At 44.9% G+C, this 19,744-nt stretch overlaps 1 protein-coding gene and 1 long non-coding RNA gene across 3 annotated transcripts in view; one reads left to right on the plus strand and one right to left on the minus strand.

Moving 5' to 3' along the window:
- The first annotated feature begins 9,834 nt into the window (after positions 1 to 9,834).
- On the plus strand, positions 9,835 to 19,014 carry MPV17L (MPV17 mitochondrial inner membrane protein like). 2 transcript variants are annotated; one of them, XM_047714105.1, is made up of 4 exons: positions 9,884 to 10,266; positions 13,257 to 13,327; positions 17,621 to 17,650; positions 17,937 to 19,014. In XM_047714105.1, the coding sequence occupies exons 1-4, from the start codon at positions 9,957 to 9,959 to the stop codon at positions 18,114 to 18,116; spliced, it is 591 nt and encodes a 196-aa protein (XP_047570061.1). In that variant the 5' UTR covers positions 9,884 to 9,956; the 3' UTR covers positions 18,117 to 19,014. The 2 variants fall into 2 exon arrangements, with proteins under 2 accessions (XP_047570062.1, XP_047570061.1); XM_047714106.1 differs by lacking the exon at positions 13,257 to 13,327 and having other exon boundaries at positions 9,835 to 10,266.
- LOC125090888 (uncharacterized) overlaps positions 19,011 to 19,744 on the minus strand; it is a 74,942-nt gene continuing 74,208 nt past the window's right edge. Inside the window, exon 4 of the long non-coding RNA XR_007124512.1 lies at positions 19,011 to 19,151. This is a non-coding gene — a long non-coding RNA (uncharacterized LOC125090888). The remainder of the gene's footprint in view (positions 19,152 to 19,744) is intronic.

The following is a 19,744-nucleotide window of genomic DNA, read 5'->3' on the forward strand; positions in this document are numbered from 1 at the left end:
CTCGCCCGGAAGGCTGCTTCTCCCTCTCCCACTCCCCTTGCTTGTGTTCTTTCTCTCACCGTGTCTCTATCAAGGTAATAAATAAAATCTTTAGAAAAAAATATATTAAGTAGTTGTAAGTGCTATCAGGAAAACAGAGCAGGATAAGAGAAGAGAGAGTAAATTATGAATGAATCCATCCCTCGGGCTATAAATTCTGTTCCCAAACATGGAGAATATTTGTTCCCTGATAATTAGCTGGAAATAAAGGAAAATTAGCCAAACCAGCCACTACCATGGGCAGTTTATCATGACTTTTCAAGACCTTGAGGAAGGCATTCCCATTGATTTTTCTATTACTCAAAGGACCTTTCTTTGATGTTTGAGTAGTTCTTGTCATTCACAGACTTATTATCTTCCAAGTATCACGAGAGCAGGGCTGGGCATGAGGTCTTGGAAAATCTGAAGCAGGTGTGTTAATATTGATGCAGCCATAGAGCAAAAAAAAAATTTTAACTGACATTTTAAGCTCCATTTCAACTTCTGTTTAAGACTCTTTCCTGGGACGCCTGGGTGGCTCAGTTGGTTAAGCAGCTGCCTTCGGCTCAGGTCATGATCCCAGCGTCCTGGGATCGAGTCCCACATCGGGCTCCTTGCTCGGCAGGGAGCCTGCTTCTCCCTCTGCCTCTGCCTGCCACTCTGTCTGCCTGTGCTCACTCTCGCTTCTCTCTCTATGACAAATAAATAAATAAAATCTTTAAAAAAAAAAAAAAAAGACTCTTTCCTCCCTAAAGTAAAACTTTAGATGATACTGAATTATTTTACTTGACATGGTAAAAAGGTAAAATAGTGTAAAAAGGATAAATTCTACCTTTCATTTGTTTCAGATGTATTTTTTTATGAAATAATTCAGCCTTCTCTGAAACTTTGTGTCCCAAAGGATAATGAACAAAAACATTAACATATAGTAACTAAAAAGAGAAAAATGTGCAAATGGTCAATAAATACACAGAAAGTCAACATTACTACTGATCAAAAATGCAAAACTCAAGTGAGATAGCATTTTAGCTTATCAAAGTAACAAAGTTTTTTTTTTTTTTAAATAATATCTACTGTTGGGGCACCTTGGTGGATCAGTGGGTTAAAGCCTTTGCCTTCAGCTCAGATCATGATCCCAGGGTCCTAGGATCGAGACCCACATCGGGCTCTCTGCTCAGCAGGGAGCCTGTTTCCCCCTCTCTCTCTGCCTGCCTCTCTGCCTACTTGTGATCTCTGTCTGTCAAATAAATAAATAAAATCTTAAAAAAAATAATATTTTGGTGGGGGGCTCCTGGGTGGCTCAGTCCTTAAGCATATGCTTTCGGCTCAGGTCATGATCCCAGGGTCCTGGTATCAAGCCCCACATCGGGCTCCCTGCTTGGTGGGGAGCCTGCTTCCCCTCTCCCACTCCCCCTGCTTGTATTTCCCCTCTCACTGTGTCTCTGTCAAATAAATAAAATCTTAAAAAAATAATAATATCTACTATTAGGGGCACCTGGGTGGTTCAGTTAGTGAAGCATCTGCCTTCGGCTCAGGTCAGGATCTCAGGGTCCTACAACTGAACCCCACGTTGAGGGCTTCTGTCTCTGCCCCTCCCCATACTTGTGCATGCTCTTTCCCTCTGTCTCTCTTTCTTTCTCTCAAGTAAATATATAAAATCTTAAAAAAAAAATCCACTGTTAGAGTAGAAGAAAATAAATACACTTATTCATTACTGATAGAATTTCAAATTATGGGGCGCCTGGGTGGCTCAGTGGTTAAAGCCACTGCCTTCGGCTCAGGTTGTGATCCCAAGGTCCTGGGATGGAGCCTCGAATCGGGCTCTCTGCTCAGCAGGGAGCCTGCCTCGTCCTCCTCTCTCTCTCTCTGCCTGCCTCTCTGCCTACTTGTGATCTCTGTCTGTCAAATAAATAAATAAAAATCTTTAAAAAAAAAAAGAATTTCAAATTGCTAGTTAACCATTTATAGGTCTCAATGATACTGAACAGAATGCAATTTGGGAATTTATCATCTTCTGACTCCAAATGCATTGTTTTTGCTTGCTCTGTAAGAATGGATCTGGGCCCTGCAAATATTTGCTCCTTATCAGCTGGTGCAAGGTTAAGTTTTGTCAGTAGAGGGCGCCAGGGAGCCACTGCAGAAAGAAAGGGTTTGGATTCCAAGTTCTTCCTGGTTCAGTGCCCAGCTCCTGCAACTGGTCTTGAATGTGAAGAAAACTACTGTGTGTCTCCTCTACTCTCAATTCTTTTTTTTTTTTTTAAGATTTTATTTATTTATTTGACAGACAGAGATCACAAGTAGGCAGAGAGGCAGGCAGAGAGAGAGGAAGGGAAGCAGGCTCCCTGCTGAGCAGAGAGCCCGACGCGGGACTCGATCCCAGGACCCTGAGATCATGACCTGAGCCGAAGGCAGCGGCCCAACCCACCGAGCCACCCAGGCGCCCTCTCAATTCTCTATTACAACATTACTTCATTTCTGACACCAGATGTGTGCGTTTTCCACTCACCAAGCCATTTTCTGTGTCCTACCATTTAACCCAGTTCTGACACTGTCTACCCAGACCTCAAGTGAGATCCCACAAGGGTTCAGTCCCACAGCTTGTCCTTTCCCTTCAGATGCCCAATGCAAGTGGTTTGTTTCTCTCTAATCCCATGGTCAGTTTCCCTGGCAACCAAACCCCCACACCCCCTCCCACTCCCCCACCCGCCCCTGCCCCAGAGGCTTTCCAAAAGCCACTTCATTCACAGAAACTCCCGTGTGGTTGAAAGGGGCTTGTTATGAATAATAAGACACCCCTTTCAACTTCAAGGCTCTGGGGCTATTTCAGGAACTGAGGACAAAAGACCAAATACTGTAACAAAAAAATGTTCTCTTATCGCTCAGGAAATTCCAAAAGTTTTAGGAGCTCTCAGCCAGAACCGGAATGAGGACCAAATATATATTTCTTATTATAAATCACAAGATCCCATGTTGGCACCCCAGCCCCCAGTGGCTTTGCGGCAGAGTACCTGCCGTGAGACCCTGCCCCATAAAAGCTTACCCTAGAGGGCAGATTTCCAGCAAATGCCACCTGCCAGCAGGGCACGATAGCCACTGACATTGCCATTCAGTGAGCCAGGGCTGTGCCCTCCCAGCAAGGTCAGGGAGGGCAGAAGGGTCTTCCTTGTGTATTTTATCTCGGTCCCAGCGGTAGCGCTATCCCTGTACAGCTGCTCCTTCTAAACTCTAGACTTCTTGTATTATCCAAACCCTCATTAATCCAATTCCCCATGAACAATTCTGCACAGAGTCAATCCTCATTACCTGTGGATTCCATATTTGCAACTCAACTACTTGCAAAAGTTTATTTGGAAGTCCAAAACCTATCCTCCTGATATTCCTGCTGTTACTCAAGGTCATGGTTCAACATTCGCTAATTTAAGTGTTCATAGCAACTTTATAGAATATAACTACTTTGAAAAATAAGAATTGACTGTATTATACTTCCTCCTTTTTAAAAAAGATTTTATTTAAAATTTTTTAAAAGATTATTTATTGGGGCGCCTGGGTGGCTCAGTGGGTTAAAGCCTCTGCCTTCGGCTCAGGTCATGATCTCAGGGTCCTGGAATCGAGCCCCGCATTGGGCTCTCTGCTTAGCAAGAAGCCTGCTTCCCTTCCTCTCTCTCTGCCTACTTGTGATCTCTGTATGTCAAATAAATAAATAAATAAATAAATCCTAAAAAAAAAAAGATTATTTATTTATTCGACACAGAGAGAGAGAGATCACAAGTAGACAGAGAGGCAGGCTGAGAGAGAGGGGGAAGCAGGCTCTCTGCTGAGCAGAGAGCCTGATGCGGGGCTCGATTACAGGACCTCAAAATCAGACCCGAGCCAAAGGCAGAGGCTTAACCCACTGAGCAAGCCCAGGTTGTCACGTCCCTAAACATTTTTTTATACAGCTTATTTATTTATTTGCCAGAGAGAGAGCATGAGAGAGTACAAGCAGGGGGAGCAGCAGAGAGAGAGGAAGAAGCAGAGTCCCTGATATGGGGCTCCATCCCAGGACCCCAAGATCATGATCTGAGCCAAAGGCAGACAATTAATCAACTGAGCCACCCAGGCGCCCCTGCTTTCCCTGTTCCAATTACGATGTGACTTCTCTCTCTGATCAGATCAGACGGGTAGAGTACTAAACTCCTTCCCAGATCGGTATTCTACTAATTAGTTATTTCTTCCACATATTAGTAGAGTTATACATTTCCTATAGTAACTGAAGTTTCAGAGGTTCAAAAAAAGCATAATTGGAGAAGAAAAGCCTTCGTAATTAATTCACCTTTTATGTGGAAATTCTTAATTCATTTGTATTTTGAATAGGCAGTGTCTTTTAAGCTACCTCTAATGTTGGGTTTTTCATGATTTCAGATTTTAAAATTTCCTCTCTTTTTAATGCATTTAGGAGGACTTACTTGCAAAGCTATTTCTTTTTTTCCTAAAACTTAACAATGGAAAATTAATGAAATAAATGTAATTGCTCTATTATCCCACACCAACTGTGGGCAGAATAGTTACTTAAAATAAAGCTGGTGAAAACAGAGTTTCTGAGCCAGAGAAAGGCTCTACTTCAAATATTTCTTCCAAATGGCACCATTTCAAAATACCAAGTTGCAGGTTGGAATCTCAAGTCCACCATCCCTGTGGAGAAATCCATGCCATATTTTAGTATTCTATTGGGGGGCAGGGTAGAAGGCTGAGGAAGTGTTCCAGACTTGCTAAGCGAGAGCTTAGATACGGCTTTAGCCTCAGTGTTTTGTTCCAGCTCTGGCCAGCATCAAGATGTCCTAAAACCCATCCTATCGATCCAAGCACCTTTCCCATAATTTGTGTCAATGTCAAGGGTGTGAGAGTTGCCTGGGTCCTAGAGACAGAAATTTTAGGCATGGCTTTTTCACATTAGAGCTGAGATGTAATGATTTCATGACAGAATTGCTTACTGTTGTTCTTCCTAAAAGGAGAAACTGAGGGCCACCTGGGTGGCTCAGTGGGTTAAGGCCTCTGCCTTTGGCTCAGGTCATGATCTCAGGGTCCTGGGTTCCAGCTCCACATTGGGCTCTCTGCTCCATGGGGAGCCTGCTTCCCCCTCTCTCTCTGCCTGCCTTTCTGCCTACTCGTCATCTCTGTCTGTCGAATAAATAAATAAAATCCTTTTAAAAAAAGAAGGAGAAACCGAGGTTCTGGTGGGAAGCAGGCTTATAGCTTCTTCTCTCTAACGTCCCTTCTGACCTTCTCCAGCTGACACCTGTCCTTTATCTCCGAGTGCATGTTCAGACAGGGAGTAAAGTCATGGCAGTGCCTCACTCTTACCTCCATCATTTCAATCCCATTGCCCATCCAAATAAAAATAAATTTTTAAAAAAGATTTTATGTATTTATTTGAGAGAGAGAGAGACAGAGCACGAGCAGAGGGAGGCCTTAAAGGAGAAGCAGACTCCCCGCTGGGCAGAGAGTCCAACACAGAACTCCATCCCAGGACCCAGGATCACGACCTGAGCTAAAGGCAGACGCTTAACTGACTGAGCCACCCAGGTGCCCCTCTTTTCTTTTTTACTTTTGAGGGGTAGCCTTGACTGACTGCTTCCTCTGCTCTTTGGAAAACAGACCTGTCTTGCAGCCTTTTAAGCATAGAAGCCTTCCGTTTGTTAATAGAAACTTCAGAGAAATCTTAAAGAGGAGATAGAAGACTTTAGACACTGTGGCCCACAGGGTGGTTCTTATGAAGTCCCGATTCATTTAAATAATAGGAAATAATCACTGTTACAATAAGCTTTATTGTAGGGGTGCCGGGGTGGCTCAGTCATTAACCGTCTGCCTTTGGCTCAGGTCATGATCCCTGCGTCCTGGGATCGAGCCCCACATCAGGCTCCCTGCTCCTCGGGAAGCCTGTTTCTCCCTCTCCCGCTTCCGCTGCTTGTCTCTCTCTCTCTGTCAAATAAATAAATAAAAATTTTTAAAAAAGTTTACAATATAGATTCATTGTAATCATCCTAATGTATTTTTAATGTGATCCATAGCCGTTCATTGAGACTCAGCTCTCACATCAGAGCTTACTCCCTGCTGAAAGTCCTCCTCGAAAAATTCCTCTCTTACATTTTCAGAGTGCTGTGTTCTCCAGCTATCGCCCACTGTTCAGGGATATTAATGTCACATGGAATGTGTTGCCTCGTTATTGCCGGAGGGCTCCGAATCACAGCTGGCCCAGATGATGAAGCACCGATGTAATGAATTAATTTATCTTAGAGCATCTCCTCCTACTTGAAGGCTATGCAAATCCTTCAGCATTTGCTTGAGCAATAAGTTGTCCTTAATAATCGGATTTTTTATTGTTTTTAAGAAGAGACAAGTATATCGCAACCCATGTAAAACCATCTCAGCCTTCTTAGTATTTATTTCTCTTTCTTTCAACTCCCATTAAGCAAATATTTTGAGCTGCTTGATAAAGACGACCATAGATTTTGGAGCATCGATGTCCCTGCAGACCTTTGGCATTTCCCCTCCCTCCCTGGGTTTCTAGGAATGAATGGGTTGATGCGTTGGATGCCTTGTAGGTAACAGACCCAGGTGTGGGTTCTGAGGGATTGTCCGGCACCACGCTCTGGGGGTGCCAGATTTAGCAAAGTAAGCTTAAAAAACAGAGAGTGCTCTGTCCACTTTGAATTTCAGATGAGCAGTGAAAATTTTTTAGTATAAGCCTAGCCCAAATATTGCATGGGGTATACTTATACTGAAAAATGTATGCATTGTTCATCTGATATTTTAAAGGTAATTGGGCCTCCTGTATTTCACCTGACCACCACCCTAATCGCTCCCCACCCCACTTTCCTGCTTCCGGTCTCCAACTTTGCTCTAGTATTCTAACAAATTTGGTCAAGGGAATGGTGTAGGAACCATCAGGGAAATTTTCTTTTTCTTTTTTTCATAACGAAGGCCACAATTTCCTCTAGGCAGCAATCAGGCTTTTTTTTCTTCTTCTAGATTTTATTTATTTATTGACAGACAGAGATCACAAGTAGGCAGAGAGGCAGACAGAGAGAGAGAGAGAGAGAGAGAGAGAGGCAGGCTCCCTGTCCAGCAGAGAGCCTAATGCAGGGCTCAATCCCAGGACCCTGGGATCATGACCTGAGCCAAAGGCAGAGGCTTTTTAACCCACTGAGCCACCCAGGCACCCCAGGTTTTTGTTTTTTAATTAACATATAATGTATTATTTGTTTCAGGGGTACAGGTCTGTGAGTCATCAGTCTTACACAATTCACAGCACTCACCATAGCACATACCCTCCCCAATGTCCATAACCCAGCCACCCTATCCCTCTCCCCTGACCCCTGGCCCCCCAGCAAACCTCAGTTTGTTTCCTGAGATTAAGAGTCTCTTATGGTTTGTCTCCCTCCCGATCCCATCTTGTTTCATTTTTTCCCACCCTACCCCCCTCGATCCCCTGCCCTGCCTCTCAAATTCCTCCAATCAGAGAGAGCATATGAAAACTGTCTTTCTCTGGGCAGATTTTTTAAAAAGGCATTGTGAATACAAACCCTTACCACAAGTGCATAGTTTACATATGCTTGGCATATCATAGTGCTCGAGAATATTGATCTATTGACTGAATGAAAAAGTGCTGAAGCAACAGAGAAAACGGACAATTTCATTTCAGCTAACATAATCAATGGCTGTCAGAAGCGATCAGAAGGGTTACAGAGAAGGAAGACGTAATAAAGGGGGGTACAGTAGGCTGAATAATGGCCCTCCGAAGATGTCCACGCCCGCATCCCCAGAAATACTTTATTTTACACAGCAAAAGGGACTTTGCAGATGACCCTTGAGGTAAGGCTCTTGAGACGGAGATTATCCTGGATAATCCAGATGGGCTGAATGTAATCACAAGGGTCCTTCTAAGAGGGAGACAGGCAGGTCAGAGTCAGAAATGATTGTGCGACAGCAGAATGGGGGTGGGAGGGCGGCCTGGCTGCTGACTTTGAGCAAATAGAAAGGGTCAAAGAACACAGAAATTGGCAGATTCCTAAGAATTGAAGAGAATGGGTGTATTAGTCAACCAGGGCTGCCAGAACAAAATACCATAGACCAGGTGGGTTAAAAAATAAAATTATTTTTCTCACAGTTCAGGAGGTTTGAAGTCCAAAGTCAAGGTGTCAGCTGGGCTGGTTTCTCCAGAATCCTCTCCCCTTGACTGGCAGGTGGATTCCTTCTCTCACAGCGTTCCCACATTGTCTTTCCTCTGTGCGTGCACTGCCCTGGTGTGTCTCTGTGTACAAATTTCTTCTTCTTATGAGGACATCAGTCAGATCGGACTAGGGTCTCATCCTGAGGGCCTCATTTTTCACTCAATTACCTCTTTTTTTTTTTAAGATTTTATTTATTTACTTGACAAAGATCACAAGTAGGCAGAGAGGCAGACAGAGGGAGAGAGGGGGAAGCAGGCTCCCTGTTGAACAGAGAGCCCAATGTGGGGCTGGATCCCAGAACCCTGGGATCATGACCTGAGCCGAGGGCGGAGGCCTTAACCCACTGAGCCACCCAGGCACCCTCAATTATCTCTTTTAAAGGCTCTATCTCCAAAACCATCACATTCTGAGATACTGAGGGTTAGGGCTCCAACATACCCAATTCAGCCCACAACAATAAGGTGGACAAGTGGAGGAAGTATTCAAAAGAAACCATCAGTCCCCCAGAGTGATAGATACGTAACAATTCAATGCAATGCAGAGAGATCCGGGATTGGATACCTGGAGAAAGGACTTTAGTGGGACAACTGGCAATGATCTGAATGAGGTCTGTAGATTAGGTAACAGTATTACATCAGCGATTATTTTCTGGTGTTGATCGTGGTACTACGGTTATGCAAGATGTCAGTATTTAAGGAAGCTTGGGTGATGCCTATATGGGAACTCTGTACTATTTTTGCAACTTTTTTCTAAGTCTGGAATAATTTCGAAATGAAAAGTTAAAATTAAAACAAATTCAAATGAGGGGCGCCTGATGCTTTCCCTCTCCATCTGCCCCTTCCCTCCACTCACGCGTGCTTTCTTTCCAATAAAATAAATCTTTTAAAAAACTAAAATGCAATAAAATAGGAATAAAATGGATAGAAGGGAGAGAGAGAAAGAGAATAGGTTTGGAGGCGTCAGGGAAGGAAGAAAAAGCAAGGAGGACTGAGTTCCTTGGGGTCAGAGATGGTACCTTGAGGTCCCCATTGGACACCCCCCGCCTCACGCTTTTGGAACACTGCCTGGGAGCTCAGCATGTTTTGCGAGGCAATATTCAGTGAGTCACGCACTGAAGAGAAGGCATTAGGTCCCTCCAACCTCCCTTCCCATTCACGAAAGGCTTCACATTTCGGGTTCCGGATTTGTCTCCTAAGTGACAGGACACCGGACTGTGTGCGTTGGAAGCCTGAATTCTTTGCATATAAACATTTAACATACACCGTCCTCTGGGTAACTGGATTTTGGTATCCCTTCTTTCGCACTTTTCTTCCCATCTCTTGCAACCTTTTTTTTTTTTTTTTTTTTTTGAGATATAATTCACATACCATAAAATTCACCCCCCAAAGAACCGCACACCCCGTCACTTCGCATCCCCCCCACCCCAGCCCACGCTCTGACAACCACGGGCCTATTTTCTGTCGCTAAGCATTAGCCTATTCGGGACATTTCATGAAAATGGATCATGCATTCCGTGCACCGGCCGCATTTTTAAAGCTCAGCCCCACAATGGCTAGTGGCCAGGGGATTGGACGGCGCGGGTTGGGTGTGCTCGGGGCGCCCAATGGCTCGGGAGCATCTGGGAAGACAGGTGCAGGTGGCGGAGGCGGCGCGGAGGGCAGGGCCGGCGGGCGGGCGTGGCCCAGGGAGCCGGCACCGCGGTCGCTGGCGGGCGCCCCCCGCGCGGGCATGGCGGCTTGGTGGCCTGCGATGCTGCGCGCGGTCCGGCGCTACCCGTGGCCCACGAACGTGCTGCTCTACGCGGCGCTCTTCTCCGCCGGCGACGCGCTGCAGCAGCGGCTACGGGGCGGTCCTGCCGACTGGCAGCAGACGCGGCGCGTGGCCACCGTGGCCGTGACCTTCCACGCCAACTTCAACTACGTGTGGCTGCGCCTGCTGGAGCGCGCGCTGCCGGGCCGTGCGCCGCGCACCGTGCTGGCCAAGGTGCTGTGCGACCAGGCGATCGGCGGGCCCGTGGCCGTCTCGGCCTTCTATGCCGGTGAGGGGCTGGGATAGGGATTAGGGGCCAAGGCGAGATCCGCGGGGGGTAGGGGAGCAAAGGATCCAAGGTTGGGTGGACTGGAGGCAGGGGGTGGCGGGGCCCAGGGCTGGGGGCTGCAGGGGGCTGGGATGGACCGGGAGCCAGGGGCTCTGGGATCGACTAGGGCTGGAGGCCGTGGGGGGCGGAGGTGGAGGCAGAATTTCAGGAGGTCTCCTGAGAGGGCCAGGGTTGGGGTTCCAGAGCTGAGAAGTCTGGGAACCAGAGATTAAGTGGGAGAAGTTGAGAGGTGGTGCCTGCGGGGAGTGAAGGTGTTAGGGTCCCAGATCGCCGCTGGGACTCCAGGGTTGAGTATAAAGGTTTCAGGGGGGCCTGGGGCATCGGCTAGAACTGGAGGGAGCCAGGGCTGGGGTTCCATTTCCCCCTGGAAAAGGTCCACATGAATGTCGAGGCAATCACAGCCTGTGGCCATGGCGGCTGCCACAGCTGTGACCCAGTCGTGGGACCGGGCTCTCCTGCTCCAAAGAAAATCCCCTCCTGGGACTATGGGCCTCCTTTCCCCTGGCAGACACTCCTTTTCAACACACCAAGCAAATGCAAGGGGCCTCAAGACCATGGGAACAGAGCAGGTGGAACCTGAGGTAGTAACAGATTTCCCCAGAAACTTCACGCTCAAGGCCTTAGTCCTGCTTTAGTAACAAGATTTTCCTTTGGGGTTCTGGTCCCTCTGTGAAAAGCCAAGAAAATGTGAGTGGATCTTGGACCCTGCCTCAGAGAACTCTCTGCCTGTGAAAGTCCTGGGAGGCCCCTCCTCAGAATATCGCCCTGGGGCCAAAGGCCAGACTTTGGGAATCCTCCTTAGGGCCTTAAATACCAGAAACAGTGGGCGGGGTTCTGTGGCCTCCATCCTCCCTAGCATTTTCAATAGCCTGCAAGGGGCGGGGGGCTGTCACCAATTCCCCAAGAAAAGTCAAGGGTCCTGGGCCTGGCATTTAGGGATAGAGAAGGTCTAGAGAAAGCGTGAGGGATAGAGAAGGTCTAGAGGAGACCCAAGAAGGTCTTCTTTGCAGTAGCTGCTGATGCCTTCTAAACCAGGTCATGGGGGTCACATCAGTGTCTTGAAGAAACCGACACCGCCCTTTGGATCTTATTTTGGGGAGCCAGGTCTGGTTCCTTTTCTCACAAAGCCCAGAAGAAACATGAAGGACCTGGGAGTCTCAGCCAACCGCAGAGCCAATGGGGTCCGTGGGGGCAGCGACATCAAGGACCCAGGGAGGGGACGCTGCTGGGTGCCTGGTCCCACGGTGTGACTTCCAGGCCACAGCTGCAGAGGGGCTCCTCAGGTCCATCACTACAATTGCCTTGAACCCCGGTGAAGGAGTTGGGACCAGGGGCTGGGCCTTTAGGAACTCAAACAACCCAGGAGGCAGATCCTCTTTGTTCTTCCCGTGTTACAGAGAAGGAAACGGAGTCTCCAAGGAGGTTAACTGACTTGCCTGAAGACAACAGAATCCAGTTCTCAGTCTTGAGTGTTGTTATGTCTGAAGACGGGAAGGGGCCCCAGGAGGCCGGTGATTTAAATCTGAGGCTCCTGACTCGGATTCCAACCCAGATGTCTGCTTTGCTTTGCTTTGTAGATTTCTGGCCCAATTTCCTTCCCTCTCTTCTTGTGAAAGCGAAGGCGGGGCGGGGGGCGGACGTTTGTTCAAGACATTTCCGACTTGGAAATTGCCTCTATCAGGTGATCCTTTGGGCTGGAGCCACCTTGGGGAGCTCGGCTTGTGATGGAGAGGTCTGGCCTGGAATCCACACCTCGGTTGGACTTGGTCCCGTATTAACCTCCTTGAGCTTCTTTTCTGCCTCTGTAACTCCCAGCCTCAGTGGATTATTTGGGTGGGTGGGAGGGAACAGGTGTCCAATGAAATAAGGCATAAAAAGTGCTTAGTGCTTATTAATTATTATTTAGTGGAACCCGATACTACCAAATCGGGCCTGGGTATTCTTATAAATCCTGTTCTAAGAAGCTCTGGCAATTGACTAAAAAAATACCCCACTCATTTCCCCTTCCTCCTAATCAGATTTGAAGGAGACTTTTTAAAGCACTTTTATTTTTACTCCTTTCTAAAATAGGAGGATTTTTGTCTTTGCTCCCTGAATTTCTTCTCAGGGTTGTTGAACATACAAAGTTTTCAGGATGTTTTTAGAAAGGCTGAATTGGTGTTCTGCTTTCAAATTCTGATTGGGATAATTCTGATTAGAAGGCTAATGGGAACTTGGTAGTTGCCAAAATACCCAGGGTCCATCAGCCTTTTTTTTTTTTTTTAAGAATGAAATTAAATTTTTAGAAATTTATTTATTTAAAGATTTTATTCATTTGAGAGAGAGAGAGAGGGAGAGAGAGGAGAGAGCATACACATGAGTGGGAGCTAGAGCACAAGCCAGGGAGAGGGGCAGAGGGAGAGGGAGAGGGAGAAGCAGACTCCCCATTGAGCAGGGAGAACCCATGTGGGGCTCCTTTCCAGGACCTTGGGATCATGACCCAAGCAGAAGGCAGATGCTTAACCAACCATCCAGACGCCCTAAATTTTTAAAATGTTAAACATTTTACAAAAAGTTTGGAAGGCAGAGAAGAAAAGTCACTGATCGTCCTGCTATCTGAACATTGTGAATTCTCTTACAATTTATATATAACTCATTTATATATAAATATAGATCTTTCTGCTCTCTCTTTGGTACCCTGCTATTTTCACTTCATATATATCATTCCTTTAAGATTTATCTAGTTTTATTTTTTAAATTCCTTTTTTTTTTTAAAGATTTATCTCGTTTTAGAATGGAGGTCATGTTGTTGTCACTGTCAGGTCAGAAGGGACATAATGAAGGAGAGGTACTGTGGGTACTTCGCATATGAGAAGAGAAAACTTGAACTGTTACAGTTTTCTTTCTACTGAGTCTTGCAAATTTCCTGTGGTGTGTGTTTATACAAATAGGTATGAGTATTCTCCAAGAAAAGGATGACATATTTTTGGACCTGAAACAGAAATTCTGGAATACATACAAGGTAAGACAGACTTTGGAAAGGCAACCAAAATCTTTTAGTATATTTGTAACATTAGATACATTTTAAGAAAACTAATTTTTTTTTAAGATTTTATTTATTTGAGAGAGAGAGAGCAGGAGAGAGGGGAGGGTGAGAGGGAAAAGCAGACTCCCTGCTGAGCCAGGAGCCCAATGTGGGACTCAATCCTGGGACTTCAGGATCATGACCTGAGCCAAAGGCAGTCGCTTAACCAACTGAGCCACCCAGGTGCCCTTTAAGAACTATTCTCAAGGGTTCCAATTGGTTGGCCCAAGCATATAGTATTTTGACAGAGAGATCTTAAATTTGTTTTGAGAGAGAAATGAGAAGAAGCTTTAAGAGTGTCTCTAAGTTAGGAGCTTCTATACACGAGTGTCTCTGAGTTTTGGTCAATGTTCGCTATGATTCCTGTTTTTTAAATTTACTCGTTAGTGACTACAGTTTATTTAGTGAATTTTGGAGCCAAAGCGGCTATTGCAAAATAGGAAAAGCAGAATGTGAGTAATGAATGGAATCGTTCCGGAGCCAATGTTCCAGGTGTCCATTCTTCTGAGTCCTTGTGAAGGATAACATTCCCCAAGATTACTTCTAGGCTTAAAGCAAGTCGCCTGTTGTACTGTTTGCTCAGGGCAAATATTCACACCCCAGTCCAACAAATATTTTTTACCTTATTCAATGGAGATTTATTGAGCAGTATCCGTGAGGCCTGCCAAAAGCATGGATGCCTTCCATCTCTCGCCAACAGGAAGCTTGATTTTTACTAATCCCAATGAGGTGAAGTTTCAGGATTGTAGAATATATAGACTGGCCTTGGGCTTCGCACGTACTTAATTCCCTATCGGAAGCCGTGCCAAGCCACACCTGCTATTTATTGCCTGTACTCCTTCTGGAATTTTCTATTGACACTGAGCCCCAGCATCAGCATCGTCCACTTGATGGTTGCAGGGAGATGACAGGGAGTATGGCGGCCACATGCTCAGGATGGTCCTGTTCTTCCTTTTAAGGGGAAAGAGTATTCAGAACTTGTTACTTCTCCTGGGGCAGAAATTGTGAGCCTGAAAATCCGAATGCGATTTTCTTCGGCTCTATTTTGGAAAAAGGAACATGTTTTCCCACTATGTCATGGATCCTGTGGAGGTGTATACATTTAACATTTAAGAAAAGAGCAAGCGAGCAGAATTGGGGAAGAAAGAGGCTTTAAACGGGGATTTGCAGATGCTTCAAATTCTCCTCCTTTAATGAAGACACATGGGCCAACTTTGTTGGGTGTTGAACGTCATGCCAAGGATCCTGGATGTCAGCAATAGTGGCAAGAGAAACCAGCTGGAGTGTTATGGTAACCAAGTTCACATAAGACACAGGGAATGGGAATAGGGATAATTGGAGAGCTATTGAGGAGGTAGAATTGGTAGCTCTGGGTGAATGGTGGTCGGGGTAATGGGCAAGGACCATCTAGGATGACCCACAGGTTTTTGACTTGAGTCACTCCATGAGTGGTGACTCAATACTTGAGAGAGGACATAGTGAGCCAATTGGAAAAAGAAAGATAGTTGATTTCCGTTTGAGAAATGCTGAATTCTAGATGCCTTTAGAATATACAAAGGGAGGGCCACCTGGGTGGCTCAGTCGGTTAAGCATCTGCCTTTGGGTCAGGTCATAATCTCAGGGTCCTGGGATTGAGTCCCGCATTGGGCTCCCTGCTCAGTGGAGTCTGCTTCTCCCTCTCCCTTTGCCGGCTGCTCCCTCTTGCTTGTGTTCCTCTCGAATAAATAAATAAATCTAAAAAAAAAAAAAAAAAAAAAGAATATCCAATGGAGATTTCCAGGTGCACAGAGGAGAACCCAGAGCTAGGGATATTAGATATGGGAGAAGCTGGGTTAAAACCAGGCTCTCAAGTCAACTTGATCAATGAAACCAAGAGCACGAATGGTAGGAGTCGGAAGACAAGAAGCATCCAAAAAGAATCTGTCACTAAAGGCTTTCTTGTAGCCCAAAGAATATGTGAGTAAGAAGAGAACTGTTTTTTTTGTTGTTTTTTTTTCTTTTTTGGTGGCTAAGGAGTCAACCCCCTGCCCAAACCACATTCTTTGGATGAAGGTAGAAAGGACACTGCCTAGTTTATTTGTTGCTGACATGTAGGTACTATTTGAGATTTTGGTTGATTTGGTAGGTTTTTTTTGTTGTTGTTGTTGTTGTTTTGTGTTTTGCAGATGGCATGCCATTTCTGTCTCTTTCCACAAGCTAGGGTAGGGGGCCTCAGGAATATTACCTCTTAGAAATTTATCTGATTATTACATTCATCTCTTTCATCGTTTTTGAAAACTTTAATTTGGAAATAATTTCAAACTGATGGAAAAGTAACATGAATAGTTCAAAGAATATCCTTTACCCATAGTCACTCACGGTTAACGTTTTGCCCATTTTTACTTTCTGGCCGGATCCATCTATATCCATCCATCTTTCTGTCTGATTCCCGGAAGCATTTGAGACTAAGTGGCACACAGAATAACCCTTTACCCTAGGACATTTAAGTACCTATTTTCCAGGTATCGATTTTCTAAGAATAAATAGTTCTCTAGGAAACTCCAGCAGAGTTAGCAACTTCAGTACATTTAACAATGGTAGTGAGCCTTTTATCTCATTCACCTTCCTTCTGCCATGTTTATCAGTCGACTATCTGATGGCTTTTATAGCATTTCTTTTTCCTTTTAAAGATTTTTTAAAAAATTTTTATTTATTTGACAGAGAGAGATCACAAGTAGGAAGAGGCAGGCAGAGAGATAGGAGGAAGCAGGCTCCCCGCTGAGCAGAGAGCCCAATGTGGGGCTCGATCCCAGGACCCTGAGATCACGACCCAAGCTGAAGGCAGAGGCTCAACCCACTGAGCCACCAGGCACCCCTCTTTTTCCATTTAGTACAGCATCCAATCTAGGGTCAGGTAGTGCGTTTAGTTGCTGGGTCTCTTTAGACTCCACTAATTGGGAACTTTTCCTCAGCCTTCTCTTACCTACTACAATACTAATATTTTTGAAGAATGCAGTTCTGTTCCCCCTCCCCCAAACAACAACAACCAACAAAACAGCAGCAACAACAAATCATTCCCTTTTGGGGGGCATTTTGTAATACACAAGAATGTCAGTTAAATTTATTCTATAGTAAGAAATAATAGAATATATTATTTGCCTTAAATCTTTTTTTTTTTAATTTATTTATTTGGCAGACAGAGATCACAAGTAGGCAGAGAGGCAGGCAGAGAGAAAGGAGGAAGCAGGCTCCCTGCTGAGCAGAGAGCCCGATGCGGGGCTCGATCCCAGGACCCTGGGATCATGACCTGAGCCGAAGGCAGAGGCTTTAACCCACTGAGCCACCCAGGTGCCCCTTAAATCTTTTTTTTAATAAGAAAAAAAAAATCAAACATTTTAGATAAAATAGAGTCACATATGGCTCTTACTGCCTGAAATAGTATAAGATATTATTACTTTTTAAAAAGATTTTATTTAGGGCGCCTGGGTGGCTCAGTTGGTTAAGGATCTGCCTTCAGCTCAGGTCATGATCCTGGAGTCCCAGAATCGAGTCCCACATTGGGGGGGGGGGGGTCCCTGCTCAGCAGGGAGTCTGCTTCTCTCTCTGACCCTCTCCCCTCTCATGCTCTCTCTCTCACTCTTTCTCTAAGTAAATAAATAAAATCGTTTAAAAAAAAGATTTTATTTATTTATCAGAGAGAGAGAGAGGAGGGGGAGGGGTAGAGGTAGAGGGAGAGGGAGAACCAGACTCCCCATTGAGCAGGGAGCCCCAAGATGGGCTCGATCCCAGGACCCTGAGATCGTGACCTGAGCCGAAGGCAGACACTTAAGTGATGAACCACCCAGACACCCAAGTAGAACATATTATTAACAACAAATCATTTCATGAAGAATGACAAATTTAAAACTTGACCGATGATCCTTTTATAAACATATTCCCGTAGCATTTGCCTGGGCTAACATACATATATGTTGTTATTTTGAAAGCGGCTGTTTAACAGAAATGGTGCTGCTTCTGGATGCCTTTTCATTCTGGACCTGTAACTATGACTCCTGTAATTGCCTCACATCTCCAAGCTCTTTGCACTGCTCCCATCCTATCCTACTGGAGGGACTTTAAGGAGTCTGATGTAATCGGCTTAGTCTGAAATACAATCTCACCTCCGGGTTTTATCTGCCTGGTATTTCTTAATCTTCTGCATTGCTTCTTTGTGATTAAAAGGCATACTAATTGAGTTTTTCTGTATTCCAGAGCGGTCTGATGTACTGGCCTTTTGTGCAGGTGAGTTTCCAACTACTCAGAATGCTAACTAATGGGGGTGCCTGGGTGGCTCAGTCACTGTCTGCCTTCAGTTCAGGGCATAATCCCAGGGTCCTGGGATCCAGCCCTGCATCGGGCTCCCTGCTCAGTGGGAAACCTGCTTCTCCCTTTCCCACTCCCCCTGCTGTGTTCCCTCTCTCACTGTCAAATAAATAAATAAAATATTTTAAAGAAAATTTTTTAAAAAATGCTAACTGATGGCAGAGGTGGACAAGGAGCTCTAGAACACTCTTTCTTTCTGTTACAGCTGACCAACTTCGGCCTGGTTCCTGTTCACTGGAGGACGGCTTACACGGGACTCTGTGGTTTTCTGTGGGCCACCTTCCTTTGCTTTTCACAACAGAGTGGCGATGGCACGTTCAAGTCGGCTTTTGCCTTCCTTCATGTAAAGGAGGCCAGTGCCCTTGAAAGGCCCCCCAAGGAATGAGAAGCCAAGGACTCCCTAGCAATGCCGATTTTCTCTCTTCCTTCTTTCCCTCCTCCCTCCCTCCCTCCCTTCCTCCCTTCCACCCATGCAGTGGCTTGCCTACAGATAAGAGTCTACTTACCAGTTACATGCCCCATTTTGGAGAATGACTCTCACATAGACCCCATTGTTTCATTATCCATGAGCACTTAAAATTTTATCCAAACCTTTTTTTTTCCCCCCATTCTGGTCTGAAAGCCTCACTTCTCTAATATTTTTACTCCTCTAACTCTTTGGTTAATACTGGTAACAGTGACGTCATGGCACTTTGCAGTTACTCCGATTTCTATGCATATATTTCAATGCTGATTGATTTAAAGAAACTGTTTTGATCATTTACACTTCACATCTAAAATCTCAGGTTACCCCCCACCCCCAACACATACTTTTGGGTCAGTTTAACTTTTATACCAAAAGTAGTCCTTAGAGAAAATTTCTTTTTACATAGAGCTCAGTCGAGGAGAAGACTGAATAACCAAATTTTTTTCTCTCGAAATACTTTCTATAATAATTTATGGTTATACTGATGGTCGGTTCTGTAAGTGCATTTTATATTGTCAAAAAACGGTATCTGATTGGTGTGTCCCATATGGAATGTATTTTTCAGAGATCTTCTACTTTTGTAATTTCTTAGTTAAGTGCTTTTTAGTTAATGTGTTCTAATTTTGAACCTATTCAGTTGACTGAAGGACCCCATTTTACTAGACAATAAGAAATTTACAAAATTTCTGGCTTCTTAAAGACATATATTGAATGAAGTTTCTAAGAAAATGAACAATTTTTCTTCTTCTGGAAGGAAGAACTCTACTCCATAGATTTCCAGGGGAATTACCCCAAATTTCACACTGAGATTATATTTTTTAAAAAATCAATGCTTTCCAGGAGTACCTGTGGCTCAGGTGGTTGGGCGTCCATTTCTTGATCTTGGCCCAGGTCTTACTCGCTCAGTCATGAGTTTGAGCCCCAAGCTGGGCTCCACGATGGGCGCTGAGCCTACTTAAAAAACAAACAAACAAACAATGCTTTCCAATAAATCGTTATCAGTAATCTTTAAGCTAGACATGAGAAACTGGATCCAGACTTTCAGATTTACTCAGTTTGTCTAACCTCAAAACCAGTGGATCTAAAAATGATAGGACTATCTCAAGAAGTTTCAGCAAACTTCACCTAAGAATTGTACCACAATGCTGCTGCTTCCGGTGAAGTCTTTTTTTTTTTTTTTTTTTTTAAGATTTTGTTTATTTGACAGACAGAGATCACAAGTAGGCAGAGAGGCAGGCAGAGAGAGAGGAGGAAGCAGGCTCCCCGCTGCGCAGAGAGCCCGATGTGGGACTCAATCCCAGGATGCTGAGACCATGACCTGAGCTGAAGGCAGAGGCCTTAACCCACTGAGCCACCCAGGTGCCCCTTCCGGTGAAGTCTTGTACAAATTTTAAGGTGGGAAGCACTGAAATGTTAATAATACATTCATCTTGCGAATTTGTATTTAAGATTAATTGAGAACATACCCTTCAGTTTTTTATGCACCTAATTCATAATATAAATTAACGTAGGTTCTAAGTATCTCATGTCTATGATTTATCTGAATT

Source organism: Lutra lutra, chromosome 18, assembly GCF_902655055.1.
Source record: "Lutra lutra chromosome 18, mLutLut1.2, whole genome shotgun sequence".
In the NCBI taxonomy this organism is placed as follows: domain Eukaryota; kingdom Metazoa; phylum Chordata; class Mammalia; order Carnivora; family Mustelidae; genus Lutra; species Lutra lutra.

Coding starts and splice junctions, on each gene's coding strand:
- MPV17L (XM_047714105.1), top strand. CDS start 9,957: ATGGCGGCTTGGTGGCCTGCGATGCTGCGCGCGGTCCGGCGCTACCCG. Junction 10,267..13,256: donor CGTCTCGGCCTTCTATGCCG/GTGAGGGGCTGG, acceptor TTATACAAATAG/GTATGAGTATTCTCCAAGAA. Junction 13,328..17,620: donor AATTCTGGAATACATACAAG/GTAAGACAGACT, acceptor TCTGTATTCCAG/AGCGGTCTGATGTACTGGCC.